Source organism: Tachyglossus aculeatus, chromosome 24 (assembly GCF_015852505.1).
Source record: "Tachyglossus aculeatus isolate mTacAcu1 chromosome 24, mTacAcu1.pri, whole genome shotgun sequence".
Taxonomy (NCBI): domain Eukaryota; kingdom Metazoa; phylum Chordata; class Mammalia; order Monotremata; family Tachyglossidae; genus Tachyglossus; species Tachyglossus aculeatus.
In genome coordinates this window covers 29,480,770-29,505,450 of record NC_052089.1, presented here as the reverse complement: position 1 = coordinate 29,505,450, position 24,681 = coordinate 29,480,770, and the positions used below count along the sequence as shown (strand labels likewise).

The 24,681-nt window shown below is 49.5% G+C and overlaps 2 protein-coding genes across 2 annotated transcripts; one reads left to right on the top strand and one right to left on the bottom strand.

Annotated features, from left to right (window-relative positions):
• Positions 1-12,305: 12,305 nt before the first annotated feature.
• LOC119945156 (keratin-associated protein 13-1-like) lies at positions 12,306-12,854 on the bottom strand. The gene has a single exon (XM_038766185.1). It carries the CDS (start codon positions 12,852-12,854, stop codon positions 12,306-12,308), a length of 549 nt encoding a protein of 182 aa, XP_038622113.1.
• Positions 12,855-19,964: 7,110 nt separating this feature from the next.
• On the top strand, positions 19,965-20,381 carry LOC119945155 (keratin-associated protein 13-1-like). Its single transcript, XM_038766184.1, has one exon. The coding sequence runs from the start codon at positions 19,965-19,967 to the stop codon at positions 20,379-20,381; it is 417 nt and encodes a 138-aa protein (XP_038622112.1).
• Positions 20,382-24,681: the final 4,300 nt, after the last annotated feature.

Genomic DNA, 24,681 nt, shown 5'->3' with positions numbered 1-24,681 from the left:
TCAGTTTACTCATCCGTACAGTGGTGATTAAGACTATGAGCACCATGTGGGATGAGGACTGTGTCCAACCCAATTATCTTGTATCTACCCCAGCACTTACTACAGTGCCTGGCACATAGTAAGTGCTTAACAAATACCACTATTATTATTATCATTCTGACCATTAGACCAGGGCAGAAACTGTGATCTTGGTCCAGATGTCATTGCTGGGAATCAGTGTCACAGGGATCAGAGTGTCCTCAAACCAACTGGGGAGATCATGGTCAAGAATCTCATCTTCTAGAGCTTTGCGGCAGGGGCCACATCTGCCTTCAAGAGACTCATCTCCTGTTGGAATTCAGGGATCCAAAAAATTATTCCAAACAAAATTTCTGGCCCAGGACTGCTCCTTCTCTAATGCCTCTTTTGGACTATGGGATTACAAAGTTGTAGTTCTTCAAGAGGGATTCCAATATCCCACCATACACCCCTGCTGGCCTCCTGAGAAAATGTGACCAAATCGTCTGGCTTCCCCAGGCAGGGTAAGGAATCAATCGATGAACACAACTGCTTATTGCATACACAGCACTGTACTAAGGACTTGGGAAAGTACATACAACAGAGTTGATAGACATGTTCCCTGCCCAAGAGGAGTTTACAGTCTAGAGACAAAGGGAAATCTCACCAGCCGGCTCCTTCCTGGACCCTGCAAAACCAACCGGCCTCTCTAATCTTCACCATCTCATCCGGTCATCCATGAACAGGCAAGAAAAATGGCTCCAAATCATCCCCAACCCAATACATGGATTGGACTGGACACTCAGGCTTCCCAGTGCCCCCTGGCCCCACCCTGGGCATGTTCATGTCACTTCCTCCTGGCTCCTCTAGATGTTGTGGAGTTCCACTCCCCCATCCCGCAGACCAGCTATTGAGGATGGGGGGCGTGACCTGGCCCCGCCTTGGGCCACACCTGGTCGACTGTCCGATCCTGAAGTAGAAGTCTCTTCAGTTAAAGGATCACGGCCCCTTTTGGATTCCAACACGTGTTTCTTAATACCGTTTCCCGAGTTCCAGCTCACTGCAGGGGCACCTTGCCCAAGATGGATAAGTCTTCTAACTGTGCCAACCAGCCTGAGCAGCGGCCAGATCAGGCTGAGGCTGATCGATCAATCAGTACTATTTATTGAATGCTTCTTCTATACAAGGCATTATACTAAGCACTTGGAAGAGCACAATAGCTAAAATAGACACGATACCTGCTCTCAAGGAGCTTACAGGTAATAATAATGTCACATTTATTAAGTACTTACTATGTGCCAGGCACTGCATTAAGCACTGGAGTGGGTCTAAGCATAGTAAGTGCTTAACAAATACCATTATTATTATCACAAGACAATCGGGTTGGACGCAGTCCATGTCCCACACGGAGATCACATTCCCAATCCCCATTTTACAGAGGTGGTAACTGAGGCACAAAAGTGAAGTGACTTGCCCAAGGTCACACAGCAAACAAGTGGCAAAGCCAGGATTACAACACAGGGCCTTCTGACTCCCAAGCCCATGCTCTATCCACTAGGCCATACCACATTTCCAGGGGAAGACAGGAAAGACAGAGAAGACAGACACTAAAATAAACCACAGTAAGGAAAGCAAGCAAGTTAAAAATATGTTCTTCGGTGTGAGGAGGAGAGAATAACAATTATGGTATTTGTTAGGCACTTACTATGTGCCAAGTGCTGTTCTAAGCACTGGGGTTGATACAAGGTAATCAGATCATCTCATGTGGGGCTCACAACCACAATCCCATTTTATAGATGAGAGAACTGAGGCACAGAGAGGTTAAGTGGTTCGCCCAAGGTCATGCAGCAGACAAGTGCCAGAGATGGGATTAGAACCCATGTCCTCTGACTCCCAAGTCCATGCCCTTTCCACACTGCGCTTGGGGATGAGGACACAAAGGTGTAGGTGACACAGAAGGGAGGGAAGCAGGGTGCGGGGGGAATGAGCGATAAATCAGGAAAGGCCTCAGAGGAGCTGTGATTTCAGAAGGCTGGTAAATACAAGGACAGCGGTGGTCTGTCCGATGTGAAGGGGGAGGTAACTCCAGGCAGAAGGAAGGGCGTACACAGAGGTTCGACGGAGAAAGAGAGAGAGGCAAAGTGAATATAATAGCATTAGAGGAGACGATTTGAGGCACTGTCATGCATGCACACGTACACAGTGCATACACACACTCACAGGCACACACCCCGCCCATGTTAACTAGCAACCCCGTCTGGATGGACACTGTGGGGCAGAGTGTCAAGGGCTCCCAGGATGCCCCAGGCAGCTTTCCGTGGCGTTGGCCCAGGATGTGGATGATGCAGGCTAGGGAGTGCCCGCTGCAGGGAGGGTGACCGGGAGCGCAGCTTGGAGGATGATGCCCCACGGTCCTGCTGTGCGGCCCGCAGCCCTGCAATCACAAGGAAGGAAGCGTATTTACGGCTCGGATGGGTGACCCATTGCTAATTGCAATTAGCAGCGGGGCAATGAGTTTCCTCATGAAAGCCAGTGAGTGAGGTGACGGGAACAGTGACAGGGCAGGGCCCACACCCTCCGCTCAAGGGATATAAACGTCCCCGTCCTAGAGGGCCAACACACACTCAGAAGCACACCACCTCCTCACAACAGCTTCACTGACCCCTGACTTCGGGCATCATGTCTTACGGCTGCTGTTCCAGAAAGTTCTCTTCCCGCTCTGTCGGTTGCTCCCAGCGCTTCCAGACTTCCTTCGCCGGCTCCCGCTCCACAGGCAATCTTGTCCACAGCAGCAGCACATGCAGCCCCTACTCGGGGAGGCTCCAGGCTTTTGATTCCTGCCAGAAAACCTGCCGTAAGCCTGCCAGCTGTCTGCCCAGCTGCTCCATCTCCATCCCCTGCCAAACTCCGTGCTCCCGCCCCAGGGCCTCCTGCCTCTCAGGCCCCCGCCGGGTGACAATCGGGAGATCCCTGGGTTGCCTATCCCTGCGCCGTGGATCCAGTGGCTTCCGAACCTTGGGTTGTGGATCCAGGAGCTTCCCATCCCCGGGTTATGGATCTGGCATCTGCAAAACCTTGAGCTTCGGATCTGCCTCCCGCCCGTCTCTAGGCTACGGATCCAGATCCTGCAGATCCCTGGGCTTCGGAGCCAGCTGCCGCCGGTCCTTGGGCTACGGATCCGGATCCTGTCGATCCCTGGGCTTTGGATCTGGCATCTGCCGGTCCCCAGCCTACAGGTCCAGTGGCTGCCAAACCCTGAGCTTTGGATCGGGCTCCAGCCGGTCCCTGGGCTACGGGTCCAGTGGCTGCCGATCCTTGGGCTTTGGATCCAGCTCCCGTCTATCCCTGGGATACGGTTCCGGTGGCTGCCGATCCGTGACCTTCCGTTCCGGCTGCCGCCCGTCCCTGGGCTACGGATCCAGCTTCTGTCGCCCCACTTGCTCTGCCGTGCAAACTCGCCAGTCCCTTTGTTTCCGGCCAAGCTGCGGATCTGGCTTCTGCCGAAGAACTTGCTGAGTGTCTGCGGCCTCCCGGTAACAGGACCATCTCTACCAAACTCTCCCATTTCCAAAAGATCCTCCCAAACCCTCATCTACTCATCACCTTCAGCACCGGCCCCCACTTGTGTATCTGCTGAGGCCATCCAACTTAATGGACTTCCAGGCTCTGTGTATCTGCATACCAGCAGACCGTGACTGTATTTGAATTTCATGAGATGGCTCCATTCACCAGGAGCGGGCCAACCGCCTCTTCTCTAAGGGGTACGTGGGTCTCCTCTCCTAGTCCTCTCCGGGAGATGTATTCAACTGAGGAGGGAACATTTCTCGGTCGCAAATAAATGCTTTATCTTGGCATCCTCACTGCTTTTACCATAGTCTGTCTGGTGTCGTGGGTCTGTTCAGAAATGTCCATGGATTCCATTCCAAAAGAAGCAGCGTGGCCTAGTGGAAAGAGCATGGGCTTGGGAGTCAGGGGACCTGGTTTCTAATCCTGAATCTGCCACTCATCTGCTGTGTGACCTTGGGCAAGCCTCTCAACTTCTCTGTCCCTCAGTTCCCTCATCTGCAAAATGGGGATTCAGTAGCAGTTCTCCCTCTTACTTAGATTATGAGCCCCATGTGGGACCTGATTATCTTGTGTCTACCCCCATGCTGAGAAGCTGCATGGACTAATGGCAAGAGCATGGGCTTGAGAGTCAGAGGTCATGGGTTCTAATCTCAGCTCCGCCACATGCCTGCTGTGTGACCTTGGGCAAGTCACAACTTCTCTGTGCCTCAATTACCTCAAATGCAAAATGGGGACTAAGACTGTGAGCTCCATGTGGGACAGGGACTGTGTCCAATCCCTTTGTCCAAAGATTACCTTATATCTACCCCATTGCTTAGAACAGTGCTTGGCTCATAGTAAGCACTTAATAAACACCATAATTATTGTTATTATTATTATTACCCCAGCATTCAGAACAGTATTTGACACATAGTAAGCAACTTAACGAATACAACAATTATCATTGTTGTGATTATTACTATTATCATTACTATTATTATTATTATTATTATTATAAAGCCCTGACCACAACTTCCTGCAGGTTCCACCTGGGTGAAGAAGACTAGCTTACCTGTCTGCCTTCATGTTCTAAGCAACATGAACCCACTTTTCCTAGTTCTCCTTCTTTTTTGTTCTTCCCTCAATCTGGGAGGAATCCATTTTTGTGTCTAATTTCCTCCTTACCGGGCCCGGACGAGTGGTACTGCTTCTGGCACCCATGGTGGCTCACTGCTCAGAGACTCTGGTCCTCTTGCTACCCCCCAACATAACAGCCAGATTCTCCCCATGGACTATTGGTCGTGTGCAACCTTCCAAACCAATTCCTCAGAACCTTCTTCTCCTCAGACCCTCTTGCCAGTCAACAGCCCCGGTTGGGCTGGATGTCTTCACTCATTTTTCACTGTCTCTACTTCACCTTCCCATGGCAAAAGCAACATCCGCCAGTCAGAGCAGCAATTCTTTCTGCTCCCTTATGTTCTAAGCACCAGAGGGCAAATCTGATTCTCAATAAAGAAAGTCATGGCTGTTAAATCTTTCCCAGTCCGATCACTAGATACATTTTGGGGTGGAACTCGACTCACAATCACCTCATTGATCTTAACATCCACACTGGTCTATCATGCGGTGGCTCCAATAAGAAGGTTTACCATCAAAAATGGGCACTCTGCGTTTGCAATGCGCCTCCTCTAGAGACATATGCAGGTTGTGATGCCAACTCTGCCCCAAAAGAGGAGTTCTTTTGTCTGCCCCATTCAAACCTGTGGTCGATTCACCCCCATCCCACTTAGTTCAGTTCCTCCTCCGGCCCCAACCCTCACAGGGTCTGTTATCAATGAGGTTTCACTGTCACCTCCACCCAGTCTTTTTCCATGTAGTGTACCTAGAGGAAGAGACAATCCTCATCAAGAGCCACTAAACCTGGGGCCACTTCTAAAAAAAAAAAAAGTGTTTAATCTGTATCAAGCCCTGTTCTAAGCCCTGGAGCAGGCACAGGTTTATCAAGTTGGACACAGTCCTTGTCCCAAATGGGGCTCACAGTCTAAATTGAAGGGAGGAGGATTTAAACCCCATTTTACCGATGAGGAAACTGATATCTAGAGAAGTGAAGTGTCTTGCCCAAGGTCCCATAGCAAACAAGTGGCAGAGCTGACATTAGAACCTAGGCCCTCTGTCTCTCAGGCCTAGCACCAGATCATGCTGCTCCTCTGCTTCACTTCTATTCCCCAAGCCCTTCCTGGGTTTGCCCCCTGGACCTTGTTGGACAAACTAAGGTGGACACAGTGGTGTGAACTTCCTTTCAGGTACCCAGCCAAAGAACAGTGCTGATTTCTCACTCTCTGGGGAGGTTGAGGATGAAATAGAGTCCCCCAAGCTGAATCTTGAAGAAGTGCCAATGTGAGAAACACTAATCCCAGCATCGCCACTTGTGTGACATTGGGCAAGTCACTTTACTTCTCTGGGCTTCAGTTTCCTCATCTGTAAAATGGGGAATAAGACTACGAGCCCCATGTGGGGTCTGGACTTTGCCCAACCTGATTATACCTTGTATCTACTCCAGTGCTTACTACAGTGTTTGGCTCATAGCAATTGCTTTGACAAATATCATAATAATTTTAAAAAGCAACAAAAACTCATCCACTAAGAATTTTACCTTCAGTTCTGTCTTCACAACATCGCTAAAATCTGCCTTTTGCGCTCCAAACTGCTGCTACTCTGATCCAAACATTTAACCCATCCTGCCTTAACTACTGCATCAGCCTAGCTGACTTCCCTGTCTCCTGCCTCTCCCCACTCCAATCCACACTTCACTCTGTTGCCTGGATCATTTTCCTTCAAACCGTTCTGTCCACGTCTCCCCCAGTCCTCAAGAATTAATCATATTTATTGAGCGCTTACTGTGTGTGCACTATACTAAACTACTACAACCCAATCTACACACTTGGCTAGTCTAATGTTAACCTTCTCAATGTTCCTCAATCACATCTACCTCACCGCCGACCCCTTGCCCATTTCCTGCCACTGGCCTGGAATACCCTCTTTCCTCAAATCCAACAGATACTTATTCTCCCCCACCTTCAAAGTCTTAATGAAGGTCCATCTCCTCAGTGAGGCCTTTCCTTACTAAGCTTTCCTTTCCTCTTCTCCCACTCTCTCCTGGGTAGCCCTGACTTGCTCCCTTTATTCATCCCCCCACCCAGCCCCACGGTACTTATGTACTTAGCTGTCATTTATTTGTATTAATGTCTCTCTCCTCCTCTAGACTGTAAACTTGTGGTGGACAAGGAATGTGTCTGATAATTGTTGTGCTCTCCCAAGCGTTTATACTCTCTGCATCCCGTAAGCTCTCAATAAATACCATTGAGTGAATGAACTAGATGCTTGGGAAAGTACAATATAGCAGAGTTGGAGGACACATTCCCTGCCCACAACGAGTTTGCAGTCTAGAGAAGGTTACAGATATTAAGATAAATGAATTAATTACGCATATGTACGTAAATGCTGCGGGGCAGAGGGAGGGGTGAATAAAGGGAGCAAATCCAGAGGCCACGGGAGGGAAAACTAGTACAGCGGCTCCTTTATCTGCTCAAGCCCCTCCGGGGAGGGAAAACTAGCATAGCGGCTCCTTTATCTTTTCAGACCTCTCCGGGACTCGCCCTTCCTGATTACCTGATTCGTATTCACAGATGATGACTCACAGCCCTGGAGCCCACATCAACTCAGCCGCTAAAGACTAGTCAATATTAACTCTAAAAATCCCGGGGTCCGGGAACCCACCTGAAGAACCTGCCATAATCTCCGGATACTGTAGATTACTTGCTATCCGCCGGACTTTCTTCTTTGTATGTCCTGACCTCCCCAAATCCTCTCAATCGCCTCCCTCTAGACACCCAATCCTTGTTCCTGACAGTCAATGACATTTATTGAGCTCTTACAGGGTGCAGAGCACTGTACTAAGCGCTTGGGAGATTACAATAAAACAGTAACCAGACATATTCCCTGCCCACAACGAGTTTACAGTCTATTTTACATTCCAGCAACGCCCTCCACTTGAGCCAGCCCCCACCATCTCCCTCCCATCTAACCCCCTGTGCCCCCACGGCATGTAGAAACCCTGCTCCGTTGGGGAAAGCTTCTCTTCATTTCTGACCTGCCTCACTGAAACCAATCTCTCCACAAATGACACAGCCCCCCCCTCATCTCCTCCCACTTCCCGCTTCACTGGGAAAGGGGGAGGAGTCGGCTGTCTTGTCGACCCCCCTCCCCAAGCCTCTTTTGCATAAACCCACTCCCTATCCCTCTCCTTCCCCTCAATCAATCAGTGGTATTTATTGAGCTCCTACTGTGTGCAGTTACTAAGTGGTGGAATAATAATAATAATGTTGGTATTTGCTAAGCCCTTACTATGTGCCAGGCACTGTTCTAAGCGCTGGGGTAGATACAAGGGAATCAGGTTGTCCCATGGGGGGCTCACAGTCTTCATCCCCATTTTACAGATGAGGGAACTGAGGCCCAGAGAAGTGAAGTGCCTTGCCCAAGGTCACACAGCTGACAAGTGGCAGAGCCTGGATTAGAACTCATGACCTCTGGCTCCCAAGCCCATGCTCTTTCCCTTGAGCCACGCTGCTTCTCTATAATAATGGCATTTATTAAGCGCTTACTATGTGCAAAGCACTGTTCTAAGTGCCGGCGAGGTTACAAAGGGATCAGGTTGTCCCACGGGGGGCTCACAGTCTTCATCCCCATTTTACAGATGAGGTAACTGAGGCCCAGAGAGGTAAAGTGACTTGCCCAAAGTCACACAGCTGACAATTGGCAGAGCTGGGATTCGAACCCATGACCTTTGACTCCAAAGCCTGGGCTCTTTCCACTGAGCCACGCTGCTTCTCCACAATACAACACAACCCAGTCGTTAGACAGGTTCCCTGCCCACCAGGAGCATTCGGTCTGGAAGGGGATGACAGACATTAATATCAATCAATCAATCAATCGTATTTATTGAGCGCTTACTGTGTGCAGAGCACTGTACTAAGTGCTTGGGAAGTACAAGTTGGCAACATATAGAGACAGTCCATACCCAACAGTGGGCTCACAGTCTAAAAGTCTTATAAATAAATTATAAGTATGTGCATAAGCCCTACGGGCTAACGTTGGGGTGAATAAACAATACAATGCAGAAGGGAGAGGAAGTAGGGGAATAATAATAATAATAATTGTGTCATTTATTAAGTGTATACTATGTCCCAGCCAAGGGGAGGAGGGTTACACTTTTAAGGTTGAAAAGCAGGGCAATGGAGACCATTCATTCATTGATTCATTCATTCAATCATATTTATTAAGCACTCACTGTGTGCAAAACACTGTACTAGGCGCTTGGGAAAGTACAATTCAGCAATAAATAGTGACATTCTTGGCCCACAATGAGCTCACAGTCTAGAGGTCCCCACCTCAAAAATCTCCAGTGGTTGCCCCTCAACCTTCTAATCAAGCAAAAACTCCTCACTCTCGGCTTCAAGGTTCTCCATCACCTCGCCCCCTCCTACCTAGGACACAGGAAATGTTGTATATTGGGGAAGCAGTGTGGCTCAGTGGAAAGAGCACGGGCTTTGGAGTCAGAGGTCAGGGGTTCAAATCCCGGCTCCACCATTTGTCAGCTGTGTGACTTTGGGCAAGTCACTTAACTTTTCTGGGCCTCAGATCCCTCATCTGTAAAATGGGGATGAAGATTGTGAGCCCCCCCATGGGACAACCTGATCACCTTGTAACCCCCCAGCGCTTAGAACAGTGCTTTGCACATAGTAAGTGCTTAATAAATGCCATCATCATTATTATTATATATTGTATATATTTGTGCATATTTATTACTCTATTTTATTTGTACATATTTATTACTCTATTTTATTAATGGTGCGTATATAGCTATAATTCTATTTATTCTGATGGTATTGACACCTGTCCACCTGCTTTGTTTTGTTGTCTGTCTCCCCCTTCTAGACTGTAAGCCCATTGTTGGGTAGGGACCGTCTCTATATGTTGCCGATTTGTACTTCCCAAGCACTTAGTTCAGTGTTCTGCAAACAGTAAGCACTCAATAAATACGACTGAATGAATGAATGAATGAATAGAGGTGGGGAAACAGACATGAATATAAATTGACCAGTCTTAGCTTCCCTTCCAAGTATGGGCTGTGAGAACAGAAAATGGGGAGCAACATTCTGGGTGCTCAAGTACAAATTTACAAATCACAAAGGTTTGAGGAGAACATGCTCCGAGCCTGTTCCAGTCCAGATCAGGATAACCGACCATTTACCAGAACCAGAGTAGCAATGAGGATTGGGTGAAGTGGATACCCTCAAGGTAACCAGGATGGTTCTAATTTGGGGACAGTTATCCATTTTATTAAAATTGACATCATGCAGATCCAGCAAGCTCCATACTCTTCACCTGGAAATCTTGCCACTCCTCAGGACTCCTCTCAGAGGGAAAGCTCTTTTGCATGGTCTGCCTATCAATCACTCACCTGGGGAGATGATGGAAGCACAGTCTATCACAGGGAAGGAAGCAGGCAAGAAGCAGCGTGGCTCAGTGGGAAGAGCCCAGGCTTTGGAGTCAGAGGTCGCAGGTTCAAATCCCGGCTCTGCCAATTGTCAGCTGTGTGACTTTGGGCAAGTCACTTAACTTCTCTGTGCCTCAGTTACCTCATCTGTAAAATGGGGATTAAGACTCTGTGAGCCCCCTGTGGGGCAACCTGATCACCTTGTAACCTCCACAGCGCTTAGAATAGTGCTTTGCATATAGTAAGTGCTTAATAAATGCCCTCATTATTATTATTATTATTATTAAGAAGGAGAGGAAAGTGAGGAAGAGGCTCCAGAGAGCAGAAGGGTCCCCAGCAGTAACCCCTAGCAGAAACTGCATATCAGGGAGAGGTGGTTATTCCTGGACTTAAAAGAGGTTATTGCTAGGGAAACAGCATAGCCTTGTTGAAAAAGCCTGGGCCCCCTGGGACTCAGAAGGACCTGCGTTCTTATCCTGACTCCACCACTTATCTCCTGTGTGACTTTGGGTAAGTCACTTAACTTCTATAAGACTCAGATACCTCATTCCAGCTCTGTGCCCAACCCAATTAGCTTGCATCTACTGCAGTGCTTAGTACAGTGCATGGCACATAGTAAGCACTTAACAAATACCACAATAAACTAGTGTTGCAACTAAATCCTTAACTAAGTAAATACAGGCTTTTTCTGTGAAACCAAAGATTGAGCTTATGCCTGAGCAATCTGGATGCGGAGTTTACTATTTCAGAAACTCATTATCTGAGGGGCAAATGGACATTTATCATCAATCAATTAACCAATCATTCAATGGCACATCATCAAGGACCTACTGAGAGCCAGGCACTGTACCAAGAGCTTGCGAGGGCCCTATCCCTGTCCCCCAGAAACTTACAATCTATTGGAGGAGAAAGACCAAAATGATTTAAAGACGGTAAACATGAGAGGCAGAACACTTATGAAGCAGGAAGCAGTAAAAGTACTTGAAGATTAAACAACTAGACAAGGAACAGAGGGCAATGATAAATATGTAAACGACACCAAAGTTGTATACTTTGTATGTATACAAATGTATATGAGAAATAAAAGAACCCGAATGGTGAGGGTGGGGGTTGTTCTGATGAAACAGCTGTGGGAATTCCATTGGAAAATGCTTGCTGAAGGAGTTGAGATTTTAGAGGAACATTAAAAGATGACGAGACCTGTGCCCTGCAGGATTTGGAGCCGGGAAGAGGTCCAGGAAAGAAAACAATAGGATCTGGGGGCTGGAGGCAGGATTGTTGTGAAGGAGAGATGGAGGAGAAGAGTGAGGGAGAGGGAGAGACCATGAGAGAGCAAGGGGGGGGGGGGGAGGAGGGAGGAGAAGAGAAGGAGAGGGGGAGGGGGAGAGAGATTTAGAGGGGGAGAGTGGGAGGAGCAAAGTGAGTGACCTATGCTGCCAACCCCTGGGGTGGAGGGAAGGACTGGCCAGCTCAACCCCAGAAGTTTCTCTCAACTAGCCGGGGAACCAAAACAGCAAGTTGTGGGACAATCGCAGCTGGCTCACAGGGATATAGTGGATGCCCCAGGAGAGAGCCTGAGATGGCCCCAGACCAGGCTTTAAGAAGCCTTGGGATCTGGGACCCTGGGCTGCATGTCCCCCTCAACCGAGTGATGAGGGGGAGGGGGAAAGAGATTTAGAGGGTGAGGGTAGGAGGAGCAAAGTGAGTGACCCATGCCGCCAACCCCTGGGGTGGAGGGGAGGACTGGCCAGCTCAGCCCCAGACGCTTCTCTCAACTAGCCAGGGGGACCAAAACAGCAAGCTGTGGGACAATCGCAGCTGGCTCCTGGGGATATAGAGGATGCCCCAGAAGGGAGCCCGAGATGGCCCCAGACCAGGCTTTAAGAAGCCTTGGGATCTGGGACGCTGGGCTGCATGTCTCCCTCAACCGAGCGACCAGACACCCCAGACACCAGAATGGCCTACATCCACCTGGGCCCATCCCTTCAGAACCGGGGCCATGGCCGGCTCCCCCGAGAAGACTCCCTGCACCCAGGAAGCTCCCTATAAATACCACTGATCAATCACCAATTGATCAAAACAGACTAAGAGAGGTGAGCACCAGATCTGGATGCCAAATAAATCATTTTGTTTATTGGAAAGCAATCACCATGGAGCCCTTTCTTCTGACCGGCTGAACCCAGGGGCTCAGCTCCTAGAAAGATGCTCAGTAGCAACCGGTCCTGCAGGTCGGCTGGAAGCAAGTGGTCCGGCAGACTCTAGTAGAAAAGCATCTTGGGCGGCAGAAGCTCGGGGAGCGGCACCCGCCGAACCCGAAGCCCAGGGAGCCGCAGCCCAGAGAGCTGACCGGCGGGCCCTGGCAGGGGCTCTGGAAGCAGGAGACCCTGGGGCGGAAGCATGGGGTCTGGCAGGGGATGGAGCAGCTGGACCGACAGCTGGAGGGCTCGCAGCAGGTCTCCTGGCAGGGATCGAAGGCACAGGCTCCCCCAGAGTAGGAGCCGCAGGAGTCACTGCGGTAGACGAGGTTGCTCAGGGCGCAGGAGCCGCCAAAGGAGGTCGGGAAGCACGGGGAGCACCCGAGGGAGCGGGAGGAGAAGTTCCTGGAACAGCTGCTGTAAGGCATGGTGTCCAAAGTCAGGTTGCTGTGGAGGTGCAGTGAGGAGGCTGTGAGCGTCTGAGTGTGTCGGCCCTCCTGGTTGGGGATGTTTATATCCCCTGCACAGAGGGTGTGACAGTCAGTCAACACCCCTTCCATACTGGCACTCCCCATTTTCTATGAAAACATCTGTTTAGCTATATAATTGCTGGAGGATAAGTGTAGACACCTGTGCGTAAATTCAACTGCATTTGGGTTAAATTATAGAGCAATAAATTGCTCAGAAATGAAAAAAAAAATGCTTTTGGCCAGTTCAAAGGGATTGCTCACCACACATTCAGATTCCCCTCATTCCAGGAGGCCCGAACTAGTTCAGAATGCAGAGTAAGAACAGATCTTGCATGGGCCTACTAGCCCTTTAACTGCTGGAGGTGGTAATACAAATGTCAGTCAGGCCTCTGGCCTCATGTCGGCCAGACCCCCACCACCATTTTCAGCAGCCAGCTGGGCTTCATCCGCTTAGTTCTACATCCTTTTCCACCAATGCAGCAGTTATGCCAGCAAAGGAAAGCTGGCAGGGTTGGCCAAGCTCCAGCCCCTCTCCAAGTGATGGCCCTCAGTGTCATGGAGATTGGGGTAGGAAAGAGGGTTTTGGGTTGGATCCTTCCTGCAGAGCAGAGCCTGCAGTTGGAACAAAATCAATTGGTCAGGACTTTTGCGTGGCCTAAAGGATATGGGGAATAAGACTGGGAACCCCATGAGGGCCAGGGACTGTGTCCAACCTGATTACCTCAAATCTGCCCCAACACTTAGAAGAGTGCCTGGCACATAGTAAGCACCTAACAAATACCATAAAAATACAAAAAAAGACAAAATGCTCTGGGCACCAGGAACAGACAAATTGGGCTCTGAGCCTGGGGTGCCAAGGCCAGCATTCCCAGTCCTCACTCCCCGCCACCCCGAGCCAGACTCCCTCAGCTCAGCTCCAGGTTGGGACCACAGCTGCGGGTCCCCACAGCGGTCAGTGCGGGTGGACACTGTCCACCCACAGACTCATTGCTGGGGCATCCCCAGTAGAAAATTCTGGCTTGGATGTAAGCATGTGGCAGCAAAGCCAACAGCAATAGGGACCCTGACATGCAGGGTCCAGGAAATGCTTCTAAACTGTAAGCCCATTGTGGGCACAGAACATGCCTACCAACTCTGTTACAGTGTATTCTCCCAAGCGCATAGTACTGTGCTCTGCACACAATCGATCGTATTTATTGAGTGCTTATTGTGTGCAAAACACTGTAGGCAGCACTTGGGAGAGCACGATAGAACAGAGTCAGCAATACACTTTCCCTGCCCACAGTGAGCTTACAATCTAGAGAGGGAGACAGACATTACTATTAATAAATCAATTACGGATATAATTTACCCAGAAGTGCTCAATAACATAGTAAGCACAATAAGCACTCAATAAATACGATTGATTGATTCTGCCCTTTTCTCTTTTCCGACAGTTATCTACTGCTCTTGTGAAGACCTAGCCACTGGTTTGGGCCTGATCCTGGCCAGCTCTCTGGTGTGGATGGGGCAATCTTGCTTTCCAGGCTCAATCAACTATGCCAAAGATCCCACCTGGCCTACTCCACCTGCCACTCAATCAACAAGTAAAGTCGTCCTGAAGGGAGAAAATGCTCCTTGGAAGGGCGAGGAATGTGCTGTAGGTACTACCAAGAGGAAGTTATTAACTTTAATGTGGTCATGAGGAGAAGCTGCTGGGGTGACGACTCCACCCTCCTCTCACCCCCCACCCCCCACCGAACCTAGCAGGAGTCTACCAAGCCTGGAAATGTCACCCCCAAAACATCCTATAATTGGCCCTGTGCACACTTGGCTGCAGGAGAACAATACGGCTGCCTCGTGGAGTTCATTTAAAGACCGTGCTGTGTGAACAAACCCACACGTATGATTGTTACAAAACCAGTCATAACACAGCGAGGATGCTTGGCTTTGTAGTCTGCATGCCTGGTGTCCCAGGACGCACATGAAATCTAATAGGAGGTGAATATTTGACCTTTAATGGGAGAGGATGAATATCTAACCCATAAAGAATGGGGATTCTTATGAGGGAAAACCATTTCCTGCTTACCATGGAAAGGGGGCCTCTGACACATCAATCAATCAATCAATCGTATTTATTGAGCGCTTACTGTGTGCAGAGCACTGTACTAAACGCTTGGGAAGTACAAGTTGGCAATGCATAGGAACAGTCCCTACCCAACAGTGGGCTCACAGTCTAAAAGGGGGAGACAGAGAACAAAACCAAACATACTAACAAAATAAAATAAATAGAATAGATATGTACAAGTGAAATAAATAAATAGCGTAATAAATCTGTACAAACATATATACATATATGCAGGTGCTGTGGGGAAGGGAAGGAGGTAAGATGGGGCAATGGAGAGGGGGACGAGGGGGAGAGGAAGGAAGGGGCTCAGTCTGGGAAGGCCTCCTGGAGGAGGTGAGCTCTCAGTAGGGCCTTGAAGGGAGCAACAGAGCTAGCTTGGCGGATGGGCAGAGGGAGGGCATTCCAGGCCCGGGGGATAACGTGGGCCGGAGGTCGATGGTGGGACAGACGAGAACGAGGCACAGTGAGGAGATTAGTGGCAGAGGAGCGGAGGGTGCGGGCTGGGCTGGAGAAGGAGAGAAGGGAGGTGAGGTAGAAGGGGGCAAGGTAATGGACAGCCTTGAAGCCGAGGGTGAGGAGTTTCTGCCTGATGCGCAGATTGATTGGTAGCCACTGGAGATTGGTAGCCAACTGGTGCCAAGGGTAAGCCCCTCGAGGGCAGGGCCATGTCTTCTCTCATCCTCCACACAATTAATCCTCAAGAAATACCTGTGCACTTTTTGCTGGCCACCTCCTGGAAGGGTTTACTGAGCCAGGAGGAGGCTCCTGGTTCCCAGGAATCCAGTTCAGAAGCTCCCAATGCTAGAGGACCTAGCACAAGAACTCCATGTGCAAGAGCTGCCAGTGCAAGTACTCCCCGTACAAGAGCTCCTGCTGAAAGAGCCCCCGGTGCAAGAACTTGTAGTGCAAATGTTCCTTGTACAAAAGCTCCCTGTACAAGAGCTCCCCGTGAAAGAGCTCCCATGGAAGAGCTCCCTGTGCAAGTGCACCAGGAACAAGAGCTTCCTGTGCAAGAGCTCCAGATTCCCTAGGAAGCAATGTGGCCTAGTAGAAAGCTCACAGGTTGGGGAGTCACAAGACCTGGATTCTGATCCCAGTTTTGTCACTTGTCTGCTGTTTGACCTTGGGCAAGTCATTTCACATCTCTGGGCCTCAGTTACCTCATCTGTAAAATGGGGATTCAATAACTGTTCTGCCTTCTATTGAGACTTGTGAACCCCATAAGGAACCTAACTATTTTGTACCAACCCCAACACTTAGTTCCGTGCTTAGCATATAGTAAGTGCCATACAAATATCACAATTATTGGTTGTTATTATTTTTATTATTGCTGAAGCAGCACAAACCACAATGAACGGAAGTGTTCCTGGCTCACCCCACATCTCCTCTCCTCTAAAATGTTTTCCAACAGCCAAATAAGGAAACACTCAGGCCATTTTCACTGGGTCAGTTTTGCTGTGATCCACGGCCCAGACCCTGTCATTACCACCGACATCCCATTCCGCAAGGCTCCGCTGCCGCTTAATACAAACCCAGACCCAAACCACTGTAAATGGAGATGATGCCAAGTCCAACCTAGCTGTTGGGCTGCCTTGGTTCAAGGTGGAAAGGTTTCTGAGAAACTACAGGCACCCCTTGGGAATCTCATCTGGCACCACATTTCAGGACCCCTTTAGGATGAGGAAGCAGCATGGCTCAGTGGAAAGAGCAGGGGCTTTGGAGTCAGAGGTCATGGGTTCAAATCCCAGCTCTGCCAATTGTCAGCTCTGTGACTTTGGGCAAGTCACTTAACTTCTCTGTGCCTCAGTTACCTCATCTGGAAAATGGGGATTAAGACTGTGAGCCCCCTGTGGGACAACCTGATGACCTTGTAACCTCCTCAGCGCTTAGAACAGTGCTTTGCACATAGTAAGCGCTTAATAAATGCCATAAAAAAATGGATCTGAAAGTCAGTGATGAGAGCTGATGTTCCTGTACATGGACTGTCTCACCCTCTTTGTCCACTTGTCCCCACCCAGACTTACTGCCCAGGGGTCCAAACCAGCCCAATCCCCAGTTCAGTTCCCAACTATCAGTTCTGCTTCTCCAAATTTGGTTGGGGGAGAAGATGGAGACTGTTGGGAGAGAAGACTGCCAAAGTAGAGGACGGAGTTTATTGGGGAGAAGACTATTGGGAGAGAAAATGGAGAACACTGAGGGAGAAGATGGAGACTGATGGTGGAGAAGATGGAGACCATGGGGGAAGAAAATAGTGATTACTGGGGGAAAAGACCATTACAGGAGAAGATGGAGACCATAGGAGAAGAAGATGGAGGCCATTGGTAGAAATCAGGTTTGGGGATGTTGATGACATAGATTAACATCCCTCCTCCCCCTACAGACAAAAGCATTGGCTGCCCTGTGATGTTTGGTGATTTGGGGGACCGGGTGTCCTAGCCCTCCCCGGGTGGGAGGAATTCCACCCAGTGACAAAGTAACAAAAGGAAGAGCAGAGACAAATCTAGTCAGTTACCTGCTTTGTGAGCTTGGGCAATTAACTTATCTGTGCCTTGGTTTCCTCATCTGTAAAACTGGGATCCAATTAGCCTGTTCTCCCTTCTACTTAGACCATGTGGCCCATCAGGGCAGGGACTGTGTCCAACCTGATTAAGTTGCATCTACCCCAGTGTTTAGACTAGTGCTTGACACATAGTAAGCACTTAATATAATAATAATAATAGCCATCGAGGCAAGAAGGTGACTCTGGCAGAAAGACAAGCCAGAAAAATGCGAGAAGGACAACCATGTCTGCAAATCTGATGTCAGAGAGGTTCCTGGCTCTTCCCTGAGGGTCAGAGTCCCAACGCTGAAGGTGAAACGTGCATCTCTCCTGTAGAGACAGCTCCCAAGGGAACCAGGAATCAACCCCCTGGCACTGAGGAAGTAATAATAATAAATGTTGTATATGTTAAGCACTTACTATGTACAAAGCACTGTTCTAAGCATTGGAGAAGTTGCAAGATGTTCAGGCCAGACACAGTCCCTGTCCCACAAAGGGTTCACAATCTAAGAAGGAGGGGGAAGAGGTACTAAATCCCCATTTTACAGATGAGGCAACTGAGACACAAAACAGTGAAGTGACTTGCCCAAGTTCACACAGAAAACAAGTGATGGAGTGGGGATTAGAACCCAAGTCCTTCTGACTCCCAGGCCATGCTCTAATCCACTAAGCCATGCAGCTTCTCTGGAGGGAAGGCCCCAGAGGGCTTTGCAAGTATTCACCAGATCACAAGTTAGAACATCATCACCATGATCATCACCATCACTACCCTTTGTTAAGGCACTTCTGATGAACTTTGCAAAGCACTGTATTGAGTGGTGAAGTGACCGTGTGGAAGTCTGCTAAAGATGAGGTTCTCCACCCCGCAAATTGGGAGCTGACAGTCTGGATGGGGTAGGACAGTAGTCCCCCCAGAACAATAAGAGTGATTTCAGAATAACTTTTATTTTTATCATCTGCGCCTCTGCTTTCGTACCCCCTCATCTCCCCAGGAGACTGAAATAATAGCTGTAGTAATGGTTGTATTTGTTAAGCACTTACTCTTTGCCAGGCACTGTACTAAGCACTGGGATGGGTACAAGCAAATCAGTTTGGACGTAGCTCTTATCCCACAAGGGGTTCACAGTCTTAATCCCAATTTTTCAGATGAGATAACTGAGGCACAGAGAAGTTAGGTGACTTTCACAAGGGCACACAGCAAACAAGTGGCAGAGTCAGGATTAGAACCCAGGTCCTTCTGACTGCTAGGCCCAGCTCTATTCAGTACACCATGCTGCTTCCTCAGATTCAGTTTCACAATATCACAGCAGCCCCTTCAGCCCCTTCCTCTCCCACCCACTCCAGGAGTCAGGGACTATCCGAAAATTCTAGGCTTGTGTTTCTGCTACTGGTTTTCTTAAATGTTGATACTCCCCATTCTTGAAGTGTGGTCTAATAGTCTATTTGTGCCTGTCCAGTCTCTGATATCAGACTGTAAGCCCCTTGAAGGCAGAAGCCATGTTTTCTCCTCTCTCTCCCTGTCCCCTCCCTCAGTGCCCACTATAGTGTGTGCATGTGTGTGTGGGTGGGTGTGTTTGTATCCTGCCACACATACAGTCCTGTGAAGGGGAGGGACCATATCTCCTCACCCTAGTATCCCTTCTTTAGTGCCCATTATAGTCCATGGACATATGTAGGTGTGTGCGTGTGTGTTCATGACCTGTTCCTCAACATCAGAATGGCAGCACCTGATAAGCAAGGAGCATGGCTTCTCTACGTCCCCTTTACCAGCACCCAATACAGTTGGGGGGGGGGGGAGGGGTGTGTGTGTGTGTGTGTGTGTGTGTGTGTGTGTGTGTGTGCGCGCGCCTTGTCTCTCCATGACCCTCCATGACCCTGGTAAACCTGTCTTTCTGTTGGGAGAAAGCCAAGTCTCTCCAGCACAGTGGATCTCAGAAGTGGGAAAAAGCCAACTTCCCTTTATGGTCTGAAGCAGAATCAGGATAATCCAGGAATTGACCCCAGGGACAAGGTTCAGACAGACTGTACATTCCTCATCCTGCAAACCTGGCCTCTCGCTGGCCAACGGGCTACTCCAGGAGTGCGGCTCTGCCTTGGCTCTGGGGTGAGCACATGGGCAGTGCAGCAGTTTGGGGCTCGCTCACTGCTGGGCTGCTGGACTGTGGGGTGCCTAGGCACCCCCAGCAGGAACGAGGCTCATCCCCTCAGACCACAGTTAGTGGAGAGTGAGATATCAGGGGTGGGATATCCCATCATCCCCCCAGTTCTGAGTCTGGGCCCACTCCACCCCACAGCGGGCCTCCGGCCCAAGCTAGTTGGGGCCAGTCCGGTCTGGAATGCGCGGAGAGGTGGGATGAGCAATCGGCAATTATGATGCTGATTAAATGGATGTTCTCCCAAAGATTAGTGAGTACCAAACTGGGAGGGGTGTTTACAGACTTTACCACGCCCTCTGCTCAGGGGATATAAACGTCCCTGTCCAGGAGGGCAGACACACACTCAGACGCTCATAGCCTCCTCTTTACATCTCCACAGACACCTGACTTCAGACACCATGTCTTGCGGCAGCTGTTACAGAAACTTCTCCTCCCGCTCCCTCGGGTGCTCCCCGTGCTTCCCGACCTCCTTCGGCGGCTCCTGCGCCCCAAGAAACCTCGTCTACCGAAGCGACTCCTGCGGCCAATACTCTGGGGGAGCCTGTGCCTTCGATCCCTGCCAAGAGACCTGCTGCGAGCCCTCCAGCTGTCGGTCCAGCTGCTCCATCCCCTGCCAAACCCCATGCTTCCGCCCCAGGGTCTCCTGCTTCCAGAGCCCCTGCCAGGGCCCGCTGGTCAGCTCTCTGGGCTGCGGCTCCCTGGGCTTCAGGTTCAGCGGGTGCCGCTCCCCAAGCTTCTGCCGCCCAAGGTGCTTTTCTACTAGGGTCTGCCGGACCACTTGCTTCCAGCCGACCTGCAGGACTGGTTGCTACTGAGCCTCTTTTTGGGATCTGAGCCCCCGCGGTGGGGCAGTGCCAGGCTCCCACAGCGGCATGTCTCTCCCATGACCCTCAGCATTCCTCCTCCTCCTCCTCTTCTCCAGGACGCATCCACTATCAGAGTCCGTCGAGGAGGCAGTCTCACGGAGAGAAGGATCACCAGAGAGAGTACAGATCTCTCTCTACACATCAAAGTCGTACCCCGAGTCCAGCCGGGTAGAAGGAAATCTTATGGGGTGACCACTTTAAAATAAACATGATTGATTTGGCATGCAAACCTGGTGCTTACTTACTTTGTCCATTTCGGTCGATCAGTGGTATTTATTGAGTGCTTCCTGAGTGCAAGGAGTCATCTCAGGAGAGTGGACCGTGGCCCCGGTTCCAGCAGGGCAGCCACAGACAGTTGTAGGCCATCCCAGGCTCTGGGGTTACCGGTCACTCAATGTGGGAGATGTGTAGCCCAGGGTGCCAGGGCTGTCTCCCCACCAGCAGGCCCACAATCCCCACTTTTGATCCTCTGGCTAGGCGAGAGAATAATAATAATAATAATAATGGCATTTATTAAGCACTTACTATGTGCAAAGCACTGTTCAAAGCACTGGGGAGGTTACAAGGTGATCAGGTTGTCCCCTGGGGGACTCACAATCTTAATCCCCATTTTACAGATGAGGTAACTGAGGCCCAGAGAAGTTAAGTGACTTGCCCAAAGTCACACAGCTGACAAGAGGTGGAGCTGGGATTTGAACCCATGACCTCTGACTCCAAAGCCCATGCTCTTTCCACTGAGCCATGCTGCTTCTGTACAACTGGGACTGAACTGGACAGTCCTCCAATATACTCCGGGGCTGGCAGCACCAAGCAGAAATGCCTGCTGTTGCTCTCCTGGCTTTCCAGCTCTCTACTGCTCACACATGGGTTCTCCTCACCTACCACCCCCACCAGCTGGTTCTCTGTGCTCCTTCCACATTCACCCTCTTAATGTACCTCTCTCTTGAGGATCCTGCCTCTAATGCCCTAATCTACTCTCCCCTGAATCCCAATCCACCAGGGCACAGCTCTCCCTATCTCCCTATTTTTAATGCTCTCCTAATTTTTTTGAATGGTATTTGCTAAACGCTTACTATGTGCCAGGCACCATATTAAGTGCTGGGGTAGACACAAGCTAATCAACTTGGACACAGTCCCTGTCTCACATGGGGATCAAAGTCTGAATCAGTCTTAAACACCTCACTGCAAAAACTCCCTTCTAGTCCTAGGGGTGGGAAGAAACACCAGACCACCACTGTAATTCCAGTTTGAGTGGGTTTACTTGAAAAGACCCTGAAATGTCTCCCCATTCAAATAGAAGGAAATTAGCCAGGGACATGCATGGAACTGAACAATGAAGGTCAAATATGTGACACAATGGGCTGATTCTCGCCCCAGTGCCCCGGATGGAGGTTAAACAGTCTAAATGAAGGAAGAAGTTGGGTCAAGTCCCAATCCAGCCAAGCCAGCGTTTAGGTGGCAACTCCTGGGAATGGAGTGAACAAATACATAAAGGAATATGTGTTCCCGGGGGAAAAAACGAATGGCTCTCAAGGCAATAGTTCTGGGGTAGGGGATATAATGATAATAATAATGATGGTATTTGCTAAGCACTCACTATGTGCAAAGCACTGTTCTAAGCGCTGGGGGGGATACAGGATGATCAGGTTGTCCCATGTGGGGCTCACAGTCTTCATCCCCATTTTACAGATGAGGAAACTGAGGCACAGAGAAGTGAAGTGACTTGCCCAAGGTCACACAGCTGACAAGTGGCGGAATCGGGATTCAAACCCATGACCTCTGACTCCAAAGCCCGGGCTCTTTCCACTGAGCCACGCTGCTTCTCTTTATCTGATAGGATATACAACCTATCTCCCATACCCGCATCCAAAACCGCAGTTGTAGGGGAAGTCATAGCCCTAGTGCAGGCCTCAGTACCTACTGCAGCTGTAGCCATGACCCAGGCTGCCATAGCCACAGCCCAGCCCACCAAAATAGTTCATTCATTCATTCATTCATTCAATCAAATTTATTGAGCGCTTACTGTGTGTAGAGCACTGTACTAAGCGCTTGGGAAGTACAAGTCGGCAACATATAGAGACAGTCCCTACCCAACAATGGGCTCACAGTCTAGAAGGGGGAAACACACAGCAAAACAAAAAATGTAGTTGCTATAATAGCCTCTCATAGCATCAGAAACAGAGTGTTGGTAGTGTGGAGAACAGGAAGGGATGTGAGTTTGAATTCAGCCATTTCCATGTGCCTTTTACCTCCCCCAGATATGGAAAGTCTGTACAGACTCTCCTCCTCCCCTTCCCATTGGCCAAATCACAAGATAAAAAACTCATTACATCTGTCTGCTAACAGGAAGAAAGAAACTCATCCTTAATAAACTCTTCATTTCCCTGGATTCATTCATTCAGTCATATTTATTGAGCACTTACTGTGTGCAGAGCACTGTACTAAGCTCTTGGGAAGTACAAGTCGGCAACACATAGAGATGGTCCCTACCCAACAAGGGGCTCACAGTCTAGAAGGGGGAGACAGACAACAAAACAAAACATGTAGACAGGTGATGTTAAGTCAGGGTTCCCCAAATCAAGTCTGACCCCATAATGAGAACAGATTGGTGTGTCTTCCAAATTCTCACCACTATCAGCCTCCAACTGAACCATCCATACATGCATCCCCACCATGCGGCTTTGTGATCTCAGAGGCATGATCTGTCTCAACCTGAACTGGCGGATCCGCTCTCCACCTGCCTTCCCAGGTTTGAGAGAACTTACTGAGCCTGGGACTTAATCCTCCTCTCTCAGCTGCCCAAGACATTGCTCCTCTTGGGATCAACAATTCCATAGAATGGGGGTGGACAAACTCTGGGCTTGAAACATCAGCCCTCAAACTCAACCTCTACAGTCATCTCACTGTCTGTCCAGGCCAAGATTCTTCTTCCAGTGACCCACACATAACCATCCAACAACCCTGATCCTCCCAAGCGCAGACTACCAAATACCCCTGACTACGCCCCCTCCATATCTGACTCTCCCCAAGTAACCCAGCCCAGACCATCCTACACCCAACTCACCCCTCTCCATCCCTGACTCCCCACCAAGTGACTCAGCATGAACCATCCAACTCACCAACTCTCCCCTTTCCATCCCCGATTTTCCCTCCAGCACAAAACATTCAACCTCCCTATTTCTGCCTCTCCATCTCTGATTTTTCCTATGGTAACCCAACATGGGCTAGTCATCTATGGATCTACCTAGACTCCTCCCAGTTAATTAATAATTCTGATCTGTGCCCCCTGCTGTGGGACCAAATTCCATATAATAATAATAATAATTTCAGTATTTGTTAAGCACTTACTATGTGCCAAGCACTGTCCTAAGTGCTGGGGGAGATACAAGGTAATCAGGTTGTCCCACAGTCTTCATCCCCATTTTCCAGATGAGGTAACTGAGGCACAGAGAAGTTAAGTGACTTGCCCAAAGTCACACAGCTGATAAGTGGCAGAGCCAGGATTACAACCCATGACCTCTGACTCCCAAGTCCACACTCTTTCCACTGAGCCACACTGCTTCTCATGTCTTCCACCTTCTGTGTGAAGAAGTGTTTCCTTTTGTTTCTTTTGAATTTATCACTCCCATGTTTCAGTGGGTGTGACTTCACGCTGGACCTTTGGGAGTTTGTGAACAGCAGTGCCATGCTAGCCCTGTTCACATCCTTAACAACTCTGTCGACCAGAATCAGGGCAAGAAAAAAGATGGAGATTGTTGGAAGAGAAGAGTGCCAGAGTAGAGGATGGAGATTATTGGGGGAGAAGACCACTGGGAAAGAAAATGGAGAACACTGAGGGAGAAGACGGAGGCTGAGGAAATAGAGACCACAGGGGAAGAAAATGGAGATTAGTGGGGAAAAGGACCATTAAAGGAGATGATGGAGTCTATCAGGGAAGAAGATGGAGGCCATTGGTGGAAATCAGGTTTGGGGATTTTGACGACAGATTAGCATCTGTGAAGGAACTCGGAGCAGCAGCAAGGGAACTATGAGCAACACTGCATGGCCACATAAACTCAAAGTGTCCATCAGTAGATGCCAGAGGACCAGCAGTTGGACCAGCAGTTCCTGGAGCAGGATGGGCAGCAGCGGCCGAATTTGTATTCACAGCTGAAGCTGTAGGGGAAGTCATAGCCCCAGCCCAGGCCTCAGTAGCCACCATGGCCGCAGCCACAACTCAGGCTGCCTTAGTAATAATAATAATAATGAT